Source organism: Copidosoma floridanum, unplaced genomic scaffold (assembly GCF_036245765.1).
Source record: "Copidosoma floridanum isolate Cflo_tuat_1 unplaced genomic scaffold, Cflo_Japanese_pri ptg000021l, whole genome shotgun sequence".
Taxonomy (NCBI): Eukaryota; Metazoa; Arthropoda; class Insecta; order Hymenoptera; family Encyrtidae; genus Copidosoma; species Copidosoma floridanum.
This window is the reverse complement of record NW_028321898.1, coordinates 31,642,317-31,664,893: the sequence shown is the minus strand read 5'-3', so window position 1 is coordinate 31,664,893 and position 22,577 is coordinate 31,642,317. Positions and strand designations below refer to the sequence as shown.

Here is a 22,577-nt window from a genome sequence, read left to right as displayed (position 1 = left end):
GGCAAAGAGCAACTGCGTCTGGGCGGCCAGGGAGGCTGCCGCGGCTGAGCTGCTTTGGCTCGCGCCCTGTTGCGGGCTCGCCGGGAGTACGGCCATGGTCGCGACGCTTAGCACCGGAGGCATGGCCAGTTGCTGTTGCTGCTGCGGTAGTACGCTCGGCCAACCGAGGACTGCTGGTGCTCTTGCTGCGAGGAGCCCGGCGCTGGAGGCCGCCCGGTCTTGTTGCCCAAGTGGACCAGCATCGCCACCCGCGCCTTTGTCCCCGACGGATTGGCTAACTCGCCGTTACCAGGTTCAATACGTATATGTATATGTACACACACGACTGCTACAATTATCTGGCACTGTGTTTTCAACACTATTTATATTATACTGATAAGTATAATGGCCCGCGAAAAAACAAAGCACTTTATTTTTTTCTCCCTCTATCTATATAATAGACGGGCTCAATTCAGCCTTATCACCACTGGATCTTCAACGTAATACGTATCACGTACACCTATATCTGTTGGCATTGCAAACCATTAGCGGTTTCTGCTGGTACAGGAGTTGTGGATCTGATTAAAGCTTCTTGCACTTTTGATCAATTTAATCACAAATAATAATAATAACAACAACAACAACAACAATAATGATAACAACACTGCATGGATATTTGGGACACGCAAGGCTCCCACCACACTTGTTTAATCAACGCCGATGATGATGATGATAATGACGAGGATCCACAAAACTCGTACAATTTCACAAGCATTAAACTTTGAACTGCGGAGAATCACAAGAACAATTTATCACTAAGTAGACTTCAGAGAGGAGAGGAAAGACGGAGAACTATCTCGGAGTGGCTCCGATTGCTCCGAAACACACTGAGAGAGCTGTATGTACGTATACACATAACCACACACACATATATATATTACATGCCTAATAATCGGAGCACTGCACATTAATAGGCTCGCTGTGGCACTTTCGTTGACGTACGTTTTGGCATAATAATAACAATACACGTATGCGTGTGCATTATTAAACTTGGACACAATAAAGGGAGGGAGCTAGACTGGTTTAGCCATCGGAGGGGAAGAAGGGGCCGAAGAGAGTATTTACACGTCGATAGAGCGCGCGGTTACGTATATATAGGAATGTCGGGATATAAATGTATATACATTATTTGTTGGGGCATGGATGGAACGCAGCAACACCACATGCGGACCTTGCTTCCGCGAAGGTCGCTACTCTACTGGCTTGGCTCGCGCAGGGCGCACCAGACCAAGCTCTGACCCCCGCCCCTACCCTGCCTCGCTCACTCTCTCTCTCTCACACACACATACACTGTATAGCTATATACGCATTACCTCCCGTTGCTGCACAGTCGTCGGCGGCGGCGGCCGCGTCATCCTCTCCTCCACCTCTTCGCCGCTCTCTCATCGCAATCCCTGCGGCTCTTCGAGCTCGCGCGCAACGACAGTATACCTATACATGTATACCTATATCTACGTATATATAGCGCGGTGGGTAAAATCCGACGCTTCAGTTTACACATATACCTCGGATAAGGTGCGGAACTGAGATCTTTTCCGGATCCTATATTTAGAAATGGTATAAAATTTTCCAAAATATGATCCAGAACAGGTTTCAAATGTGCACGTTACAAGGTGCATCTTGAAAGATCCACGAAAAATCAGAAATTTAATGGCTAAACCGAAAATATTTCTTTATTAAACGGTGGATTGACTTTAATAATACGTAAATGAAAATAGCTAAACGTAAAAAGTGCTTTTAAATGAGACGTCCTTAGTCAAAGAGTACAACGTTGTAACAAAAGGTTCAAGTTTGAGCCCAACCCAATCAAGTATACGATCAACTTTTGATTTGGACTCTATTGTCATGTATGAGTTGACGTTTTTTCGACTTTAGATTATCCCCGAAGGGGAAAACTACAATGGCATGTATAAGTACTGCACTTTATGAAACGACAAAGCAAAGAATGTCCCTTACTTCCAGTCGTGTGGGGGAGTGTAAAATGAAACGTACAGGTAGCAAAATGGCACTCTTTTCACTTTTTCTGCCCACCATAGCGTACAAAATACATTTTAAAAATTTTTTTACAAGTCTTTATAAGACCTAATAGTATTTTCCATGCCAACTCCTTTGGATGTCCCTAATCAGTTGATACTTTTGAAAAAAAAAGTAAATTAAGATACGAGTAGTTATCATAATAATCGTCAAGTCTTAAACCTTCGAAGCTCCAAAAAAGTTCTTGTGTGACGAAAATGTTTCAAAGTATTCACGAAAATGGTAAAAATGCCCCAAAAAGTGGTAAAAAGGTATTAAAACTCTCTGAGAGATACACTCTAATAAACGTATTTTTTTTTTCGTTGAGCCGTTAAAAGGTCGATTTTACGTGAGCCTCGTCATATACGTATATACATATCTGCTCGCTGCTCCCCTCGACTCGTTTCGCTCCCCACTCCGACCCCCCGCACCAATATCAGCTTGCCAGCAGACTGTGGCTGCCGTTGCGATGCAGACCCATGGCTTTCTCGCTGCGCTGCTCTCCTCCGACTCCGCTCTGCTGACTTTGCTCCATTCGTGTGATGTTCACGGTATATACCCGCACACATAAATTCGTGTACGCGAGTGTGCACGATGTGTAAGTGCACGTATATACGTATAGCTTGGCCTGCCACCAGCCACCAGTGCCTAAAGCACGACACGGGCTGGGAGCGCAGAGCTCCGTTATGTATACGGGCTTCCTTTTCTTGCCGTCTCTCCCCGAGTTTCCTTTACAGCGTAACGCGTAAACTTTTCGTGCACTTACAAACGTTGTTTCCCCCCCCCCTCTCCCTACGGTGATTTTACAGCTTGGGTAATTAAAAATGCGAAGATAAGAAATCGGGGATTCTTTTTCAATTAAGCAAGACGGTCGCACGTTGGCTTGTGGAATAATGATTACAAAATAAGTGAAATCGGCGACTATTGCATAAAAGTGATGAGTTTGATCGCTTTGGAAAGTAAAAAAAGTGCTCCTCTATGTATGTACACCCTTGCAGTACAAGTAAATTTTACTCGTCCAGAGCCTTCATTTGTTCACATTTGCGTGGTTCTTCTTCGCCTGGAATTTTTTAAAACTAGCAGTATTTTTTTTTTTTTTAATGCATTTTTATTTCCTGGAGTTGAAAGTCCAATAGGGAAAAATTTTTTACAAATATACGTCGCAGTACAACTATATAATCAATGTGTTGTTCAACAGGAATAGAGTTTTATCAAACGTGCCGCTCTTCCAAAAAATCATGTATAGGTACACTTTTTTTAAATGATAAAAAAAAAATACCCGCATTGGTTGGCGTTAGTTAGTGTCGCCCATATATATACAACCTACGTGGATAAACCTACTTTTTTTCGGTTTATTCAGCACAAGCTCTGGCCTCCCGATGCATCTTCTTTATTGTGTCTATTGGCGTTGGATTGTGCGCATAAAAATACACTCCACGCGCGCGCGCGCACGAGAAACAAGTTTTCGTAAGGAGGCGAACTCGCTCTGCGACTCGTCTTTTTTTTTTTCCCCCCTATCTTTTGCTTCCTCCTTCTCTCGCCTTCCTTCTACCAGCATACGGGCGTCATGTGTACGCATACGCGAACGAAAGCCTTTTCAGGAATTTTTTTTTTCTCTATCTCTCTCTCGCCCTTACTATTTCGTTATATGGGTAGGGAACTACTCTGGAATCGCGGCAGAGAGGCAAACTTTGCACGTGCGATGAACTTACTCGTGTTGCACGGTCGAGCGAGGGTAAAATGAAAAGTATACGATAAAGAGTCCGAGTTGAACAAAAAATTGAGTGTAGACAAATTAGTTCTAAAAAAAATGTTGGGTTTACTTGAAAAATATTTAAAAAAACTAATTTTATCCAGCTCTTGAGTTACAAATATCTTGAATTGTCTATATTTTGTCTAATCATTGTGGTAAAATATGTTACAAAAACAATTAAATTCAAGTAGAAAACATGCCATCAGAAAATCGTGGTGGTATTTCCACCAATTTTTACAGTTACTTTTTTCGTATTAGCAAAAGAAACTAATGTAACTAAACTATGATCCACATTGAGCCACTATGTAAGAAATTATCAGGTACAAAATTTACACGTAATGATTTGCGTCACTCTACCGAAGGCCGTAGTATAACTGTGTTGATGAAAGTAAAGTTTGTGTGAAAAAAAAAAAAAAAAAAATTTCTTAATGTGTCTCATCGATATCATCCGAGCAAAGTAACGACGCGTTTGCGTGAAAAACACACGAGCACGTGTACGATTGGAAATTAAATTAACACAGCGAATGGGACGGAAAGAAAGCGGAACGAAGGCGCAGGTATATCAACCGCGAGCACATTATGACCTCATCGCGTACAAAGAGAGAGAGAGAGGGAGGGACTATTATTATTACAAACAATTGTAAAAAAAAAAAAAAGATTATTCTCGCATCTTTCCTCGCTTATTAAGCACAGCGTCTCGTCCCTTCTTCTTCTTCTTCTTCTTCTTCTTCTCCCTTTTTCAAGTTCTCCCGCACGTGCGTGTAAAATAAATGCAGCGGAAAGGGGAGCGCTGCGGAGCAGCTTTATAGAAAGAAGGAAGAACGAGCATACAGAGCAGAGATAGAATGGGCGAGATAATGGTGACTGGTGTTATATGATGTCTCTCGCTCGTTCGCTTGCTTTTTTTTTTTTTTTTTTTTTTCTTCTTCTTTCCTCGTGACCGACGAGGACTGCATACTACATATACATATACGTAGGAGAGCGAGAGAAGTCGGTCAGGCGCTCTTCGCTGGCGTTTTGTGTATATACACATATACATATATATAAACGAGTAAAGTTCTTAACGAGCGCAGAGACGAAGCTATATATACAGAGGAAGAGGAACAACTGAGAGAAAGAAAGGTGGCTAAGCCCCAAATAATACACGTACAATAAATTGTGATTTTTTGGTCCTCGTTTTGGCACCGTCCAACACTTTTGCCGATGTTTACTCTTACATGTATACTATATAATCTCGGTCATTGTTATAAGCTCGACTTTGAGCGTGCGAACGTACATTTGCGCGCGTACACTTGTTATTTTAAAATTTATCTCCGACTCCGGCGATGACAGGAGTTATTCGCCGAGTCACTCTCGGGTGAAAATTTTACAGCTTACAATATATATATATACGCTTATTGCGAGAAAAAGTCATTTACCCTATTACTTGTATTGTATGTGTACAGGTGGAATTCCGAGCAGAATCAGCCATGGTCCCTCCTTACTCTTTTTCTTCGCTTTCTCGATAGAAAGGATCAGATTTACTTAATAATCGTCGGCTAATCAAATAACGCAATTAATGGTCCACACACAACTATACTTGCAGTAGTTTTTCTCATTGTTGTTTACATGACATGTACGCTCCGGAGTGTGGTACAGGTGCGCATTTGTACCCACGTAAGAATAGGCACGCTACAAACTATCTACGTAAATGTCCGGACCAGTATATACCTATACTTAAATTACACAAGGCAACAACAGCAGTTAAAGCATTATGTACCAATACTCTCGTGTGTATATAAAGGAGAAGAGACGAGAAGAAAAAGTGTACTTGTGTGTGTGGGGGGGAGGGGGGGTTAAAGCGACGTGCAGGCCAACAAAGGGAGTTTAGAGGGTCCCATGCCAGTGGAGGGAAAAAAAAGGGCAGGAGGGGGTAGAAAAGGTAACCCCCCCCCGTGCTTCGATTATACATTATAGGTCTGTGTTCTCCCTCGCTCTCGGCACGCAGCCTATCCATCTACTTAAGCGGCGCGCGTCCCGAGACTCTTGATCCTGATGCTATTCCTGCTAAAACCGACTGCTACACCACTATACAACTTTGTTACTGTGTTGTATCTTCTACACCGTCATCCTCGACATCTCAGCCGCTATTACCTTGTACACACAGGCTCTCCGGACTCTGCTGTGTGCTGTATAGCGGCTTGGCCTCTGTTCTTTGAGACCTGCCCTTTTTTTTCCTTTTCCTTTTCTTTTTTTTTTTTTTTTTTTTTTTTTTTTTTCATTTGTTTGTCCTTTTTGACGAAGAAAGCGAGCGAGCGACAGGCACCATTACCCACGTAAAATTAACTTCACACGGCTCTCATACACATTTATATCGCGCATCTCCACGCATCCGACAAGATTTCCAAGGCTTAAGGCAAAAGAGCGGAAACATTTGGGTATACTTTAAATACCGAGGGTTATTCGTTATCAAGATACAACGGTCACTCCACTGAAACCGATTAGGTGTGTCTTGTATACACGGAAAAAGAAGTTGATGCAATTGACGGTCGAGTCCGTTGGTGACCAATTACTGAATCACGCGACTGTCAACTGATTGAACAATTAATCAGATTATTGGTATAAAATCAGTTGAACCAAGATTAAATTGTCTAGTACATTTACTCGGTGTGTTACAGACGAGACAGTATCAATAGGCTCCTGAATGGATGTAAAACTTTTTTTTAAAAATAGCGATGCTGACTCGAGAAAAAACGTGACCGCGGGGTAACAGGGGCTTGGGTATCCGGCTCACTGATGCAGGGGGAAGGGGCAGAAGGTAGGAGCGGAAAGATTTTTTTTGTTTCGCTATTGGAGCGGGTTTTTTTTCCTTGGCCAGAATTAAAGGTGGAACACCGCTTAAAGCGCAATTTCACAGGACGTGCAGTATACCTCGTATGCATACGGATCTCTGCGTTTCCTTTCTTGATTATACTAAACTCGAGATCCTATACTTGTATTGTTACTGCTACTATTATTATTATTATGCATATCAGTGGTAGCCACGAGAAGTCGTCGTATACTAATTGAAGAAGCTACGACTATTTTGAGTAACAACTCGGTTGGACACGTCGTGTTTGGTCATGTTTTTGCTTAATTCCGTTATTGCTACTGAGCCTTAAATATATCTACGTAGTTATTAAAAATAGGAATCAATCACAATTATTTTATAAATTTTCAAGTACATTGACTAAAAATAATTTTTTTTTTCCCCAAGTGTATTGTTTTTGCTAAAAAAACAATTTTATTCGTTTCTAGTAACAATACAATACATTTAAAAAAAAAAAGTTTTTTTCGAGCAAATAAAGGCAATACATGTTAAATTTTAAAATCAAATATTTAAACACTTTTTTCTAAAACTATCTTTTCTTTTAAATTTGAAGGCATTGTTTAAGCTCGAAAAAACATTACTATGTTATAAGAAGTGATAAAAAAAAAAAAAAAAATTCTTTTTTAGCACCAATCATAGCATATATAGAGCGAAAAATTGAAAAAACGTCCTCGGGTGCGTATAATCCATAAATGTACAGGTATGTAACTTGTAGATAGAGTAACCGCGTGTCTTTGCTTTGATTCGTCATAAGCATTGGCGAGCGTTTCGGATCTCGCTGAACGCGAAAGCGGTAACTAATAATAGCAAGACAGTAAATGGAAACGGGAGTAGGGGAAAAAAAGTGAGAGACGAGAAGGTGAGAGGCCAGCGGAGCGCCATCGAGAAAAAAAAGATGTAAAAATGAACCGAACGCGCGGTGAAGAGAGAGAACACACATATAGACAAGGCGACGACGAAGCTTAGCCGGTTTATGTAACGCACACTCTGCGTATGTCGGCTCGTACAGTATATACTTAACCCAACACTTGTACATTTTCAGCGCAGCAACAGCTGCGTCCGTGACTGCCGTGCGCTGCAGACTTTAAACTCTATACACTCTCCTCCTCCTCCTCCTCCTCCTCCCTTTCCATCCTCGTCTTTATATTCCCTCTGCCTGCCTGTCTGTCTGTCTGCCTGTCTCTCCCCTATACACAACTTCCCTTTCTGCTTTTTCAGAGCTCATATGTATATATGTATGGTACACAGGAATGAGAGTCTCCCGGGTTGTGTGCAGGAGCAGCTTTTATATTTTCGTTCTGCGTATTGATTTTTCCGGGGTCTTCCCTCGGGCAATCACGCTGGAATTTTTATACACCCCGGGAATTGCGAGGCACACGCTCTTCCCTCCGCTTTCTTCCTCCGAGCTCGTGATATTGCGATTCATTAACGTCAAACCGAAGCTGTGCATGCGCTTCGGGACAAAAGGATCCTCCGAGTTTTATTACGTCTCTTGTTGGTCGTGTTGGTGAGAGATCGGTACCAAAAAAAAAAAAACATCCCCTATGCTTTACGATGCTTTACACCATAACCGTTTGGTATGTGGACAAAATCATGTCACTCGCGCACGTGGAATCAAACACGCATCACGCAATCGAGTAATTTACGCCCGATTGGATAGCCCATGGGAATATTTCAAGGTTTCCTATTGAAGAGGCAAAAGGGATTCTGAGCTAAGAAAAAAAAAGGGTTGTGTTTCCGATACAACTGTGCAGATTACCGCTCCACAATATATACGCACAGAGACACACGTTCGATCTAATTGAAATACAATTTGCCATTCGGTGTATAAGTGCCGGTTCAACTGTACACCCCATTTGCTTGGTCTGTGTTTTCGATCATTTTTCACGCCACAGCGGGTCAAGCATTTCCACGTAAAGCAAAGTTCCTTGCTCGAACCACGGCAATGTTAACATGTGCCGTACGTTATGGTACAGAGGGTATAGTCAAACAAGGGTGAGGGACCGCTCGATAAAGGGATTATCGCAAGCTCACACGAGCGTTGTGTACGGTGACACTGAGAGAGAGAGAGAGAATAATGGAAAAGAGAGGGGGAGAGGAAGGGTTGCGAGCAAAATAATCGATTAAAAGGGGTGACGGACAGACACGGGTGGATGGAGAAAAAAAAAATAAAAATAAATGGAAGGGGGGGATGCGGAATGTGTTTCCTTTGAGGGTGGCTGCCGACTCAGCTGATTTCTCTCGCTGAGCAATTACTATTGGAATGGTCGTCGCCAGCTTCAGCCGCCCCGAAAAAGATCGTGTTTGACTTTCTCCTTTATTTACCTTTCTATTATGCTCGTTTGAAACGCCTTTACATGTTTCAGCTCATCTGTTCCCTTTTGCTCGGAATCGTCCTGTAGGCCATTCTTAAACATAGGAATTTTTAAATGTCCAAAAGTTTGCCCTACAGACGAATCGAACGAAATGGAAAAACGTTTATACCCTTATTACTTTAGACTCTTTGTTTTTTTGACCTTTGCCATGCTGCTACCACTGCTCTATATTTACATGTGGCCTTTTTTAAGATAAGTTTTTCTTTTTCATATAAAGCTAATTACTTGATCTTTGACCCTTCCAGCAATGGCAAACGGACAATACAAAAATAAAGTCGATCGCCACTTTGACAAACTCGTGTCTGTCGGTACTTCAATAACTTACTCGAGTGAATTGGAGTGCCTTACTTTTAAGCTTAAGAAAAAGTCACAGGAGAAAGAGGAAGAGGAGGAGGTATATGAGATAGTTATCAACTTTTCCAACTCGTGCAAACGCTCATGAATGCTTTAAATACCGTATCCGAAGGTCCAACAAATGGTCGGAAAAAAGAGTTCTGTTCTATCGATCACCAAAGTTGGCTCTACTGTGAATATACATTGCGCGCAAACAATGTTAAAAACGAAAGAGTTACGAAGCAGAGGTGCGCCGTGGCTTCATAAACAAGACCATAAATTGTTTGTAAGGCGAGAGAGGAGGGAGAGGAGTTTCGAGATAAGATTTGCTTCTGGCTCGCAACTTTTCGTTGATAACGAAAGAGGAAGGCGGAGAGGAAAAGCAAAAGTGATGAGGGCATATCTCATTTATCCGTGTGTGTATGTGTATATAATTATAACGTGTTGAACTTTACGAGGTCACGCGTACGACGTATCTCGTTTCGAAAGCGGATTAATTGGTCGCTATCGGCTCAACAGCGCGGTTCAATGGTTCACATTGCCAACGTCAACAATAAAAAGAGAGAATAGAGTTATGTCGAGGAAGATGGAAAAATAAATTGCGACGACGACAACGAGTGGTTGCTCACATTCGTCTGATCATCGAATAGCATTTTTTACAAGCTCCTTTTTTCCACTACAATAACTAATTGACACCCTACCATGAGATTGCAAAAGAACGTATCATTTGACAAATCTATAAATAGATTTGGTATTAATTGAAGAATATTATTGAAAAAAAAAAAAAAATTGAAAATAGTTCGCTACTTTAAAAATAAGTACATTGAAATCGTGTACTTTGTGCTCTTGAGGAAAATACAGCAGTGGTGCCTTAAGCGAAAAAGTAAAATTTAAAAAAAAATAAATTTAGTGGTTTGGTTATTATTGTTTATTACTAAAATGTGTTTCGATGTATAAACTGTTGCAAACAAAGAAAAAACAACCTTAGCGAACAAAGGAAATACAAGAAGTCGAAGTAACAGGAGGAAGAGAGCCTGGTAGCAAAACCGGTTGCGCCTACACCTCCCGGTCAAGCATCTCAAGAAAAGAGAAAGAGAGAGAGAAAGGAAAAAATAATGGGCAGATGCATAAATCGCTTGCTCTTTCCCCACGTTTTTCGCTCAAGGTATTATATACAAATAATGTAAAGTACACGTATACATAGGTGGCCGCGCCGAGTTGTATCCACATGCGTATACGTTGTTAGTTCCAGCTCTTGCAAGTGAACAGACTAATTTAGCGACTCAATGTTATTGCTGGATTTTTCTCAAACTCCTACGCGTCTAATTTTACCGTCTTTGTTACCTCATTTTCACAATATCTACAGTATTCAAAATTGCTGAACATAGTAAACAGTAAACAGTTCTAAACGACACGAAATAATACTATTCCGTTATTCTAGAATAATAATTTTTATACATGATATTATTGTTTCAGTGGCAGCTATTTTGTGCCTACTTTCTTTTTTTTTTTCCTACTTCCCTTTCTCCAACACCCAGACAATTTCCTTTGTCATCCGTTCTTATATCGATCAAGCGAGAAAAAAAAGTAGCAGGTCTTTCCACTAATGGATTCGATCTTATTTGATGGAGAGTGACCATGTAAAAGAAACGTTCGTAACGATTTGCTCAAACGACTGTTGAAAACAAACGTCTACCGATTTTTTCTGTTGTATATATATATGGTTAATGAACCCTTTTTCTATTCACCCACAAAAAAACACTTTGTTTTTCTTTCGCTTGGCAGGCTCAGAAGCCAAAATGCCAATTGTTTCGGTGTAAAAACAATTTTTTGACGCAATGGAATACTTTTGATTCACAATATAACATTGTTTTAAGAACATGTTGAGTTCTATGAATTAGTTAAAGTCGTGTTTGTTTGTTTTCGGATAAAAATTCAAAAATTCATAGAAACTACAATGCAATGATTTGTGTGACAGCTACTTTGTATAATTATGATTACAGGTTGTCAAAGTTACGTAATGTCACGAACCGTTTGTTCAGACAACTTGAAATGAAAATACCCTCGCGTGAAATCCATCAGGACTCCAATTATTATGTGGCAAAGAGAGGAAGAAAAAGGCAGACAGAGAGAAAGGTCAGCAGCTGCACGTAACGTAAACTGCGAAGACGAAGCTAAAGCCAAAAGCACCCAACGTATACGTATATGTATATACAATGGCGGTGGTGTGGAGTTGCAAGCAAAGACGCTGAGCAAGTGTAACTGGAGCGAAAGGAGGCGCGAAAAAAGACGATCGAGCTGCTTCGGGTACCAAGTAGTATAGAAAGGACAATAAACGTCAGGCTGAAACTTGCTCGTGTATTTTTAATTAATTTCGTAACATCTTCAAACAAAGGACACCCCCGAAATCTTATTCCATAAAATGCTTTGAACTGATTCGAACATACCGATCTCGAAATAAAATACATCATTTTTGCAGAACGTACTTTCAAAGATAAATACATGTAAAATATTTTTATTTGGTACTGGACGAGGTACAGATATCAACACGATTGCGTGATGCAGCGTAATTAAAAAAATTGATGGTAAGAAATGCCGACTAGAAATTCATTTGAGGGAGACATTTTCGAGACATTAGTCACAGTAGAACTACCACCCTTTTTTTTTTTTTTTTTTTTTTTTTTTTCTTTTTGATAAAATATGACGTACCTTTGAAGGACAAAAATCAATCGTTGAATGAATATTATTTTTCGGAGCCTCAAAAACATCCCTGCATCATGGACCAGCCAGAAATCCCAAAGACGTTTCTTCCGTCATTAACACGTAGGTATATATAAGTCAGAAAATGCTTTAGCGCGAGGAAAATGTATGTGCACGATGAGTCGAGAATCGTCGATGACGAAGCTACGGTCGAGCCGCAAACCGGTCGTTTGCACGCGCGCGAGAGTCACTTACTCAAAACGTTTCCATCGATCTCGTTTTCCTCGTTTGCGCGCGGCAGTGGGTAAGTAGAATTTATCATTTCGAGTCCTGGTGGGGCTCGTCATGGCAGACCGTGGGTGTGCAACGCCTTCATTCTCCAAAGGGAAAATCAACGGGCAGCATACGTCGGCAGTGCTTACCAATAATTATTCATCAGATGATTTACGCGTATCGAAAGGTATGGTATTGCCACAAGGGATTTTTCAAAATGTCACAACCAAGTACTGGAAAACCTCGAGTGCACGTGTCGCTCGGTTGGTGTGAGTCGAAATAAAGGATCGTTAAGAAAGAATCAGCCAAGAAATCGAATCGTACGGATACCTATGATTTTACGCCTATTTTCGCCATTTAATGCGCCGACATGAACAAGGACAAGTCCAACACGTACACAAGATGAAAATAACAAGAGCAGCGACAACAACACACCTGTAGTTATAATGTAACGGACGAGCGATTCCTATCCGAGTCCCCGGACAAACGTATGGCTCCCATCGCCAAGGAAGTCAAGGAGAAGACGAAAGGAAAAGAAAAAAAAGAAGAAAAAAAAAAAAAAAAAAAAAACCTCGAGAGAACACGAGAAAGGAGCTGCCGAAGCTCTCTTTCTTACGCAGAGCCATAATTCGCGTCTCCTTCCGCAAGCCATCGAACGAACCACGCAGCCCGTACGTATATGTGTATATATATATACATGTGTTATAATGTGCATGGCGAGGCATGGGTATCGGTATAGTTGCCGCAGACGAGTTGGGTCGAGAGAGAGAGAGAGAGAGCCTCGACAAAATAGGCGCGTCGGAGGCGAGCGAGAGAAACCGGTTCGACGAGTTCTTGCTCACGACGACGACGGGCTCCCCCCGCGGCACGTACCTCCTTTTTCCTTTTACCACAGCCCCACATCCACCTATAGATACGTATATGCACACTTGGCTCTCGATCAGGTCTTCCGAGCAAGAGGGGCATCCTCCTCGCCGAGGAGTACACTCTGCCTTACACACCTACGGTGTATTTATACGTACGGTGTGTGTGTGCGCGGTATCATGTGGGTAAATAGATCGAAGCAGGCGTCAGCGTCGGGGCATGATTACTGCTTGGATCGTTGTAGACACAGTACATGACGCTTACCACGATATAAAGCGGACCTACATTTTACACGCGCAACTCTCCCGGTGAGTGTCAAAAAGTGCGTTTTTTTTTTTTTTTTTTTTTTTTTTTTGCACCAAGCACACGGGTGAGCGTCCGATCGTTGCTGATGCTGAGCTGGTTGCAAACTGCACATGTGTCTCGATACGTTGGGAATATACGCTCCTCGTGATCGTAAGCGTTGCTTGCGTAAAATTATACTCCCCGTTACGGTGAAAAGCGCCTGAGAGTACGATTTCTCCGACTGAGGCCAAACGCTGTACAAGCATATGTATAAAACAAAACAAAAAAAAACAACCACCCACCTTTTGTACATTAAAACGAGCTATTTTTTTTTTTTTATTCATAATTATGTGTAAATGTATAAGATGCAATAAACTGTACTTAACAACAACGATGATGATAGTTCACGTGCATACTTGCTAATTAAGTGAAAGAGAAAAATAAAGAGAAGAAGCCTTACGTAAATAAGCACAATGGGGCAGTCAGCGGTTGAGTAGCTGTATGGTGTACTGCCCCCCCCCCCTCTCGTATCTACTGCAAAAAACGCGTATTATGTAAAAGTATATAGGTACCAACACCACCTGGCGTTTGCTCGCAAAAAACCTTTATAATTTTTTTTTTTTTTTTTTTTTTTTTTTTTTCGCCCCTGTGGGCCCATCTGTGCTTTTACACGTGTACACATATTTATTTATCGAGTAAGTTGTACTGTTCTTTTGTAATGGGTTAAACACCTGTGTCGATGAGGCGCGCAATGCCCCCTTCGTCCGCTGGCTCGTATAATTTTTCAAGATTATTGTTCATACTTTCGTACTTTTGCATTAGCATTATGATTTCGTGTTTCTACTCGTGCACGCGATGGAAACGTAAGATGATGTCGATACGAAATCGGACAATAACACCCACTGTTTTGTATTATTATTCGTTTCCTAACGCGAGGCAGCTTTTTTTATCCGAAATGAAAAGCATATCCACCTACAAAATACGTAAACATTGGACACTCGGGGGTCCTCAATCTCGTTTGAACCATCGCGAGTTTGGCTTCTCTTGGCACCACGTAAGGATTTAAAGGGCACACCATGGAGAAACATCACTATTATAATCACCATAATATGCCCGTGACGAAACACGATGTGATTTTTTATTAGGCAAGAAGACACTTGTTTCGCATGGCGCATGTGATCTGGCTCATATTTTCCGGGTCAGATCGATCATCCCCCACAGAAATGCGTAAAGTGCCCCAGTCACGCGAGTGAAATCACGAGCTCGAAATCGTTGGGGGGGGGGGACAATGATGAAAGGAACAGAGGAGGGCTGGTTGACGGAAAAAAGAAAGGGGTTCGCCCGCGCGACGGCGAGTAAAACGACGAAGGAACGAGACGCGGCTCCGAGTCGGCATTCGGGCACAAGGTCGTGAATAAAGAAGGAGAGAAAGGAAGGAAGAAAGAAAGAAAGAAAGAAGACACAAGTGCTGCACACGTACTATATATACGTATATGTGCACGCTTTGCGTTCGCGCTTTCGGTTCTATTTATCTTCATCTGCTTCTTTTGCGCTCTCCTGGCCCCTTCCTTCTTCTGCGGCCCCCCGAGCAAACCGGTATGACGAGTCCGTGGAGCTGGTCAAGAGAGAGAATAAATGCGAAAAAGGGGCGAGAGAGAGAGAGCGCCAAGATAGAGGGGCAGGGGAGCCAGTTTGCCCTCCCGAGAGCTCGGAAGATAATAACGAGGGGTCGGCCAACGAGGGGACTATAGTTACATGAGTACTTGCTACGTGTATACATGTGTATGTATACATGCCACTGATGCACCGAGCCGCGTGAGGTATTTGCAAAATTTTGGCTATTGAACCTTTGGTCACGTTTGGCGTGCCGCATTATCGAGACGTGCGCTTGCCAATCATTGTTTATTGGTTTTCGCTGGAATCGGAGGAAACTTTGGGAACTCGTGTGATCTCCCGCGAAATTTCGGATTGGGTCATCCGGTGAAGAAGCAAGAAAAAGCTAACTGGAGATGTGGTGGTGAAAAGAATTGAAAGATATAGTCGAAAAGGCGGACGTGTACGTTGTTATTGGCTTGAAAGAAAATATCACAGGCGAGCATCGTCTTTTTAGGGTGAATCGCAATTTTTATAAATTACCTCTGGAAACTGTTCTATGAAATATTACAGTCTGAAATTTTTCGTCGCACTTTAATTTATTCGATTGAACAATGTTCGTTAAAATTTTTTATTTCAGTTTTTCTTTCTGCTTTGTCCTACTAATACTCATACTCATTAATTTTTGCATAATAGTGTCATTACTTGGGCAACGAGAAAATGTATCCTCAATACAAATGAATTTCTTTTACATATTTTTTTTATCACCAATGAATTCTTATTTGCTACCAAAATAGTATTGGCGTGAGAAACGTCAACTGTTTGAAGACCTGTATGCTCAATAACATTTTATAGATAGAAGAGTTACGTGTGTTGCTTTATCAGATAAAAACAAACAAGGAGAATATCTTGGGAAGAGTCGATCACATCCAGGTTATGGAGAGAATAAATTTGGTGTAAATTTCTCGGTAAGTTTTAAAAACAAGTACAAACAATTGATTTACCCCCTGCACTGTGGATACATACCATATATCAGAATACCTCTAAAAGGTAGCTCGATGGGCGATATTTGGCATCACTCATACATCGAGATATCGAGGAAAGTACCACTATCACCGTTTGAAATTTTTTAGTGAGAAAGCGCTGTCTTGGAAAATTTGTTTTGAAAAGCAGCTTTAGGACGCTAGTGCCAGAAAATGAGATTGAAGAACTTTCTGAGTCAAACGTTTCACTCGGTTTCGTGGAATATTTCTGTTTTTACACTTTATTTTGTCTCTTTAACCCAACAACAGTTATACCAATAAAAATTAGCGCAGGAGCCGAGCGCACTGCTTGAGAAATAGTTTGGCATCTAATTTACGGGCGTACCTGCTAGTCGTATAACATGTCATTGTTGGGCGTAGTTTTCTAGAAGAGTTTATCCCTCGTGGCACGTGGTTTACGAACCCTTTGACAAAGGTAATACGGTGGGGGGGGGGGGGGGACAAGTACGGGTCATCGAGACGAAACTGCTCCCTCGATTGCGTTCAATCGGCAAACACAAACAATGCCAGTTGTATTGTTATACCATGCCTGCCTACAACTTTCGAGCACCTTTTAAGTATAAGTCATATTTTTTCATGCTTAATCACTAAGTACTTGATGATGCACCAGTGGAATAAAAGTAGATGGAAAGTAATGCGAGTCGCACGACCATTGGAGACCACAAAAATGTGATTGCTTAAACTGAATCAGTGGATCATATTTATCGATTTGCAGTGAATATAGATATCGATTGGATGAGCTGAAATTGCGTGAATGCAACTCGTGGATGTTTCGCTGAATCTATTAGAGATGGCAAATATTTGACGATGTATGAACTAAAAACTAAACGGCACATGATGTAAACAAAGTTTCACTGCTGTGAGAAAAACAACCATACCTATACCATTCGCTCGGTCGATGTATGTTTATTTATAAATGAACTCGTATCATATCTATTTTTTGCAGCGTTGATGATTTAAATAATAAAAAAAAGATAAGAAGAAGAAACAAAAAAAAGAAGGTTGACTTGCCATTAGGTCTTGCCTGGGGTATTTTCGTGCTCTCCACTCCTATTTACCCGAAAAGTGACTCACGACAGAGTAAAAAAAAAAAAAAAAACGCTGCTTACCTATACACCTCGATTCTTTTTTTTCCCACTTGAGCTTGCATTCGCCCCACCGTCTCTCTCTCTCTGTATTCCATGTACAAATGTGTGCACGACCTGGCGTGAACATAGAAACACGTATGAATGTTAATGTAGACACATGTACAGAACAGCAAAAGGAAGACGTGCTTTGTGCACCAATGATGCAGAACAATACAAACGAATGGACGAACCGGCGAAGAAAAAGTGCAAAGACGAATCATGTAAGATTTTTGTTTTTTTGTTTTTTAGTTCATTGCAGTTTTGCTGTACTATTCATTGAAGCCAAATCTTTTAGTCTTCCTACAACCTCACATTCGTAATTTAATTTAAATAATAGTAAAAATTAACAAATGAATTGAAAAAGAATTCTGGAAATATTTGATTTAAAAAAAACTCTGGCATCGAGGTAAGTAAACAGTTCAAGTTATACTTGTTGTATGAGGAATCAAAGCTAAATATTGCGTGAGTAGAATACGAGTACACTCGAGGGAATCTTTTGTACTAGGCAAGATTTTTTTGAGAATAAATCGGTGACGTTGTAAAAGGGGAACCACCACCACTTCCTGTATGTCTACTTAACTCATGCGTAAATGTATGTAATAAATAATACTTTTCAATCATTGGCGATTCTCCGAAACACAGACTGCTTTCAATGATCCATTATATTCGCCCATACATTATTTCCGGAACATAGCAATAGGCGCAGAAAAGGGGCACTGCGAATATCTGTACAATACGTGAAAAGAAAGCCTTCCCACCTGTGTAACGGAGGAGGAAAAGAACAAGCCATTTGAATCCATCACGCCATTGTTTCGTGGTATAGTAATGTGGAAACACGGACTACGGAGATCATCATACAGGTATCTATGGATACGTTGATTTTTTTTTCTTTTCTTTTGTTTCTTCGCTCCCGAGTTATTAAGCCGATTTCTAGAGAAGAAAGACGTAGGCATTAGATTACCGTATTACGTCGCATGGTCGGGTACATCAAGAGAGGTGTTATTCGTTACAGGAGTGACCTTCGGACGTATAAATCGGCGCTCGACTGTTGGCGTATTAAACAACAAAAAGTGACCCTTCTCTCGGCCTTGCGTAATCCCGTTTTATTATTTATGCCAGACTGGCGCGCCCACTTCCCCCCCCCTCCCAAAGACATACTCCGATATGTTGATGCTTTTATCGAAAACGAGAATGATTTTTCATTCTTATTTATCGCTTTTGCAAAATGTGTGAGTTGAGCAAAAAACACACTGTTTTCGAGTGAGATTCTTTTCCTCGTCAAAAATATAATCAATGATGAAAGCAACAAAAAAAAAAAAAAATGGGTGACACATACTTGAGCTAATAACATATTGATATTCGAGAAAAAACGTGTTTACATTTTTATTGATTCAAATGTTTCAAGTTGCATAATTAGTTGCCGTCTTGATACAGTTGAGTAATCTATACGGTACGTAATTAATCAAGTGCATAATGACGGCAATTCAAGCTTCGTACCATTTCACATCCGTTTGCTTTTCTTAATCTCAACTGTGATATCAGTTGTTGGATTTCTCGATCTATCTGAACTTAGTGTAGATGTTGCTACAAATTTTGTGGATGGTATAAATTACTATAAAATTTTTTATACTGCAAATATGCAGGTGCCCAGCTAATATTCAAAATTTAATTGGTATCCCACAGTTAAATGTGTTATATCACGAACTCATTCTGAGACAATTTTTAACGTAAAATCACTCGGTACACAAATTTTTTAGATTTCATAATAATCTTAATGTTTAATCTTTCGACCTTGGGTGTACTACATCTAGGGTCTATGCAGTTTATCTTAAAGTCAATCATTAAGATTTCGAGATGTGACTGATGTGTTGATGATGACACACGCGACTGTTATTTAAAAAAAAAAAAAGTTATTTACTGCCATGGGCAACCAAGTTGCGTAATAAAATGATACGTATTATTCTATCTGCAATTTATATTCTCCCTACGCTTGCTTTTTCGAATTTAAAGGTTTAAAGAATCTATACGTTTGCACATCAATAATACCCTTTGATTCATATTTTTTCGCCTAAGATGGATCAATATAAATTGTAATCGTACATAAAGAAAAAAAAAAAAAAAAAACAATAATATTGTGGATGGTAAGCACGTATAGTAAACATAAATAGGTTACGAGGCTAGTATGGCGACGAGGTAGAGTAAAAAAGAAGGAAAACCAGAATGAGTCGACACTTACCTGAGTATCCTCTCGTGCCTGTCCCTTTCGGCGAGAACCTCGTTCATGACGGGCGGCAGGGGTATGTGGTACCTCGATTGCCTCCACAGCATCTCTTGGGCCAGTCCCGGGTGATGATGCGGCGGCCCGGGGCTAGCTCCGCTCTGGTAAGCCGCCGCCGCGACCGCTGCCGCCGAGGCCGGTGGCCCAGGTGGCACGGCGACGGGCGCCTGCGATGGGTGAGCCATGAGTAACGAGGTGTGCTGGACGCTCTGCACGTGCCAGACGTGGGCCGGGGTAGCCGTGGGCTTGCCACCACTCGGCACTTGGGAATTGGGCGTCGCGCTGACCTCCTCGGCGCTCAAAGCCGAGCTTCGGCTACCACTGCGCTCGTCCCCGGAGCTCGCGCCCCTCAACGAGCCGACCCCGCTGTCGCTCCCACTGTCACCGTAACTGGTGGGCCTGATGCCGCCGTTGCCGTTACTACTGCTGCTGCTGCTGCTACTGCTGCTGCTGCTGCTGCTGCTACTACTACTGCTGCTGCTGCTGCTGCAACTACCTCCACCGGCTTGAGACACCGGAACCCCACTCGTCGCGTGGACACCCGGTGTGGAGCAACCGCTGGCTCTTCCGGCCTCGCGGGGCTCCACGACCTCCATGCCGACCTCATCGCTCCCGCCGCTTCGCCCCGATTGTTGGTGGTGATGCTGCTGGGCTTCCAGTAAGTGGGGGCTACCGTGCGGATAGTGGAGCTGGTGCTCGACCTGGTAGCGGTGCAACAGAGCTTGGGAGGGACGATAGCCAGCGACGGTGGTGGCAGCTCCAACCTGGGGCGGGGCTGGCTGCTGATAACGCTGGTGATGGTGCTGGGAGGATTGGGGCAACACCGGGCGGGGATTGTTGTGGTTGAGCCGCTCGACGAGGATGACGGGACTCTCGTTGTGGCGACTTCGCTCCTGCTCCTGCTCGAGGAGCAGGCCGCGGTCGCCGGTGCTCAGGGCGCTCGGTCTACCGTCCACACTCGGACGGACCTTTTCCGTTTCTAATGAGCTCCGGCTGGCCGGCCTCTTTTTCTCCCCTCCTCCCTCCTCCTCCTCCTCCTCCTTGACCTCGACTTTCAACAGTTGCGGGGAGGCGGTGTCGCCGCAGCCATTGCCGTCACCATTGGACAGAAATGCTCCTCGCACCGTCGGGGCTTCCGTTGGTCCCTCGCCGAGACAATCTTCTTCGGACTTTGGGCGCTGCTGGCCATTGGGCAGGGCATCGCTGGCCGTGTCCTTGCCATCCACCCTGGCTACTTCCTCGAGCTTCACGACCCCCGAGCAGCTCTGCTTTTCCTCGTCCTTGCAGAGCTCACTCTCACCGAGCAAAAGTGCGGATTCAGGACTCTGGTCTTTGGCGCCCTCGTCGCCGTCCTCTTTGGGCTCGAGCTTCGGCTGGTCGTCCCCGGCTTCCTTGGGCTTGCGCTCGGCTCGGCGCTTGTCGGCCAGGAGACTCGACCTCAGCCGCTTGATCAGCGAGTCCTGCCTTGACTTGCTGTCCTCCCTCACGGGTTCCTCCTCCTCCTCCTCCTCCTCCTCCTCTTCTTCTTCTTCCTCCTGTTCTTTTAGCTTTTTCTGCTGCTGGGCTTTGTCTTGGGTGTTGGGCTCCTTGGCGGGCCTGAGCAGTGATTGTCGCTCCCTCCTGGAGGGTGGCCTCTCATCAACGAGTTTGGCCTCCTGCTGCAGGCGGGTCTTTCTGCGCACCGGGCGCTGGTGGTCGGCGGCTACCGGGCGGTGGGTGCTGCTAGTCGGCTTGAGACCGGGTACGCGCCGTTGGCGGAGCTTAGTCGCCGCGATGGGGCTCGCCGGTGACAAATTCGCCTCCTCGAGGACGGCGGTGCGGGGGGTACGGTTGTTGTTGCTCGGCTTGCCCAACTGAGGGCCCTTGTTCTCGCGGTCCTCTTGCGGCGACTGCGGGAGCACCGGCTCCGCGGGCTCGCTCTTGTCGCACGTCGAACCCTCGCTCGTGCGTCGCTTGCGGCTGTTTCGGATGCTTATCCTTTCTGCAACACAAGAACACGCAAATTTTTTCCTTAGATATACGTATAACATTGGGTTACACAGGAACGACAGTACAGCCAGTCGTGTCTACACATTAGGCATAGTACCGAGAGTACTCAAAGATTATTATTATTATTCTTAATTAAAAAGTGTCCTATACAATAAAACTTAAATACATTTGTTTCGAGCAAGTATTTGGAGGTTTTAAACTTTACGGTAGGCGCACAGTCATAATCTACAGCCGTTTGAAAGCTTGTTCTATTCCGTCTGATTTTTCACTGGGTTATCTATAATGTCTGATGTTTTAATACAAATTCCGTTGTGATACGCTTGTGCGTGTGATATAATTGTTGGAGGATTGTTGCATTTAAAATTTATATTTAAGAATGGATCGCAAGAAAGGTTATTGTGGGGGATCCAGGAATATCAAAGATCAGAGTTACCGCTGCTGAAATTGAGAATACGCGTACACAAAGGTAATTCGCTCGCTTGAAATTAAATTCATCTCACTGAGAAAAACAAGATAGCGTTGGTCAACTTGCTGCAGCCCATCCACGTTTTTCCCAAATGAAAAAAAAAAAAAACAGCTTCGCAAAGTATAGGATAGCAGATCGTACTTTCAGTCTTGGTAAAAAAAAATTGAATAAACTGTCCAAAAGTGTGTTGTAGGATTTTTTTCCGACTGTAATAGTACATGTAATGGAATTTAGCTGTGAGACAACATATTTCCTTCAGTAAGGAAAATTACTTCCACGGGGAAATATATATATATATTTGTTTGTAAAAAATATTTCCTGCATCGGAGAAGATTGTAAAACTATTTTCACGTGGTAGATAATTCACTCTTCAAATGTGTAAAATTATGGTGATCTCGATCGAAAATATAACCAATTTCCGCCCACAGTTGGAAGACAAAAAGAAGAAGAAGAAGAATTGTCGTGTTCGCGAATACAATCCCTCTTATTATCCAACCAACGTTATGCCTCCTTTTTTTTTCTACTCCGTCGGGTTATGCATGTTTTTAAATATATGCACATACACGATAGCTTTAATCCTCTCTCTTTTTTTTGTCCT

General features: G+C 42.6%; 1 protein-coding gene across 1 annotated transcript in view; it reads right to left on the bottom strand.

Moving 5' to 3' along the window:
- Positions 1 to 22,577, bottom strand: part of Kdm3 (Lysine demethylase 3) — a 111,747-nt gene that overhangs the window by 35,711 nt on the left and 53,459 nt on the right. The window contains exon 8 of the mRNA XM_089594868.1: positions 19,483 to 21,505. Within this exon, the coding sequence (XP_089450994.1) occupies positions 19,483 to 21,505 (2,023 nt within the window). The remainder of the gene's footprint in view (positions 1 to 19,482; positions 21,506 to 22,577) is intronic.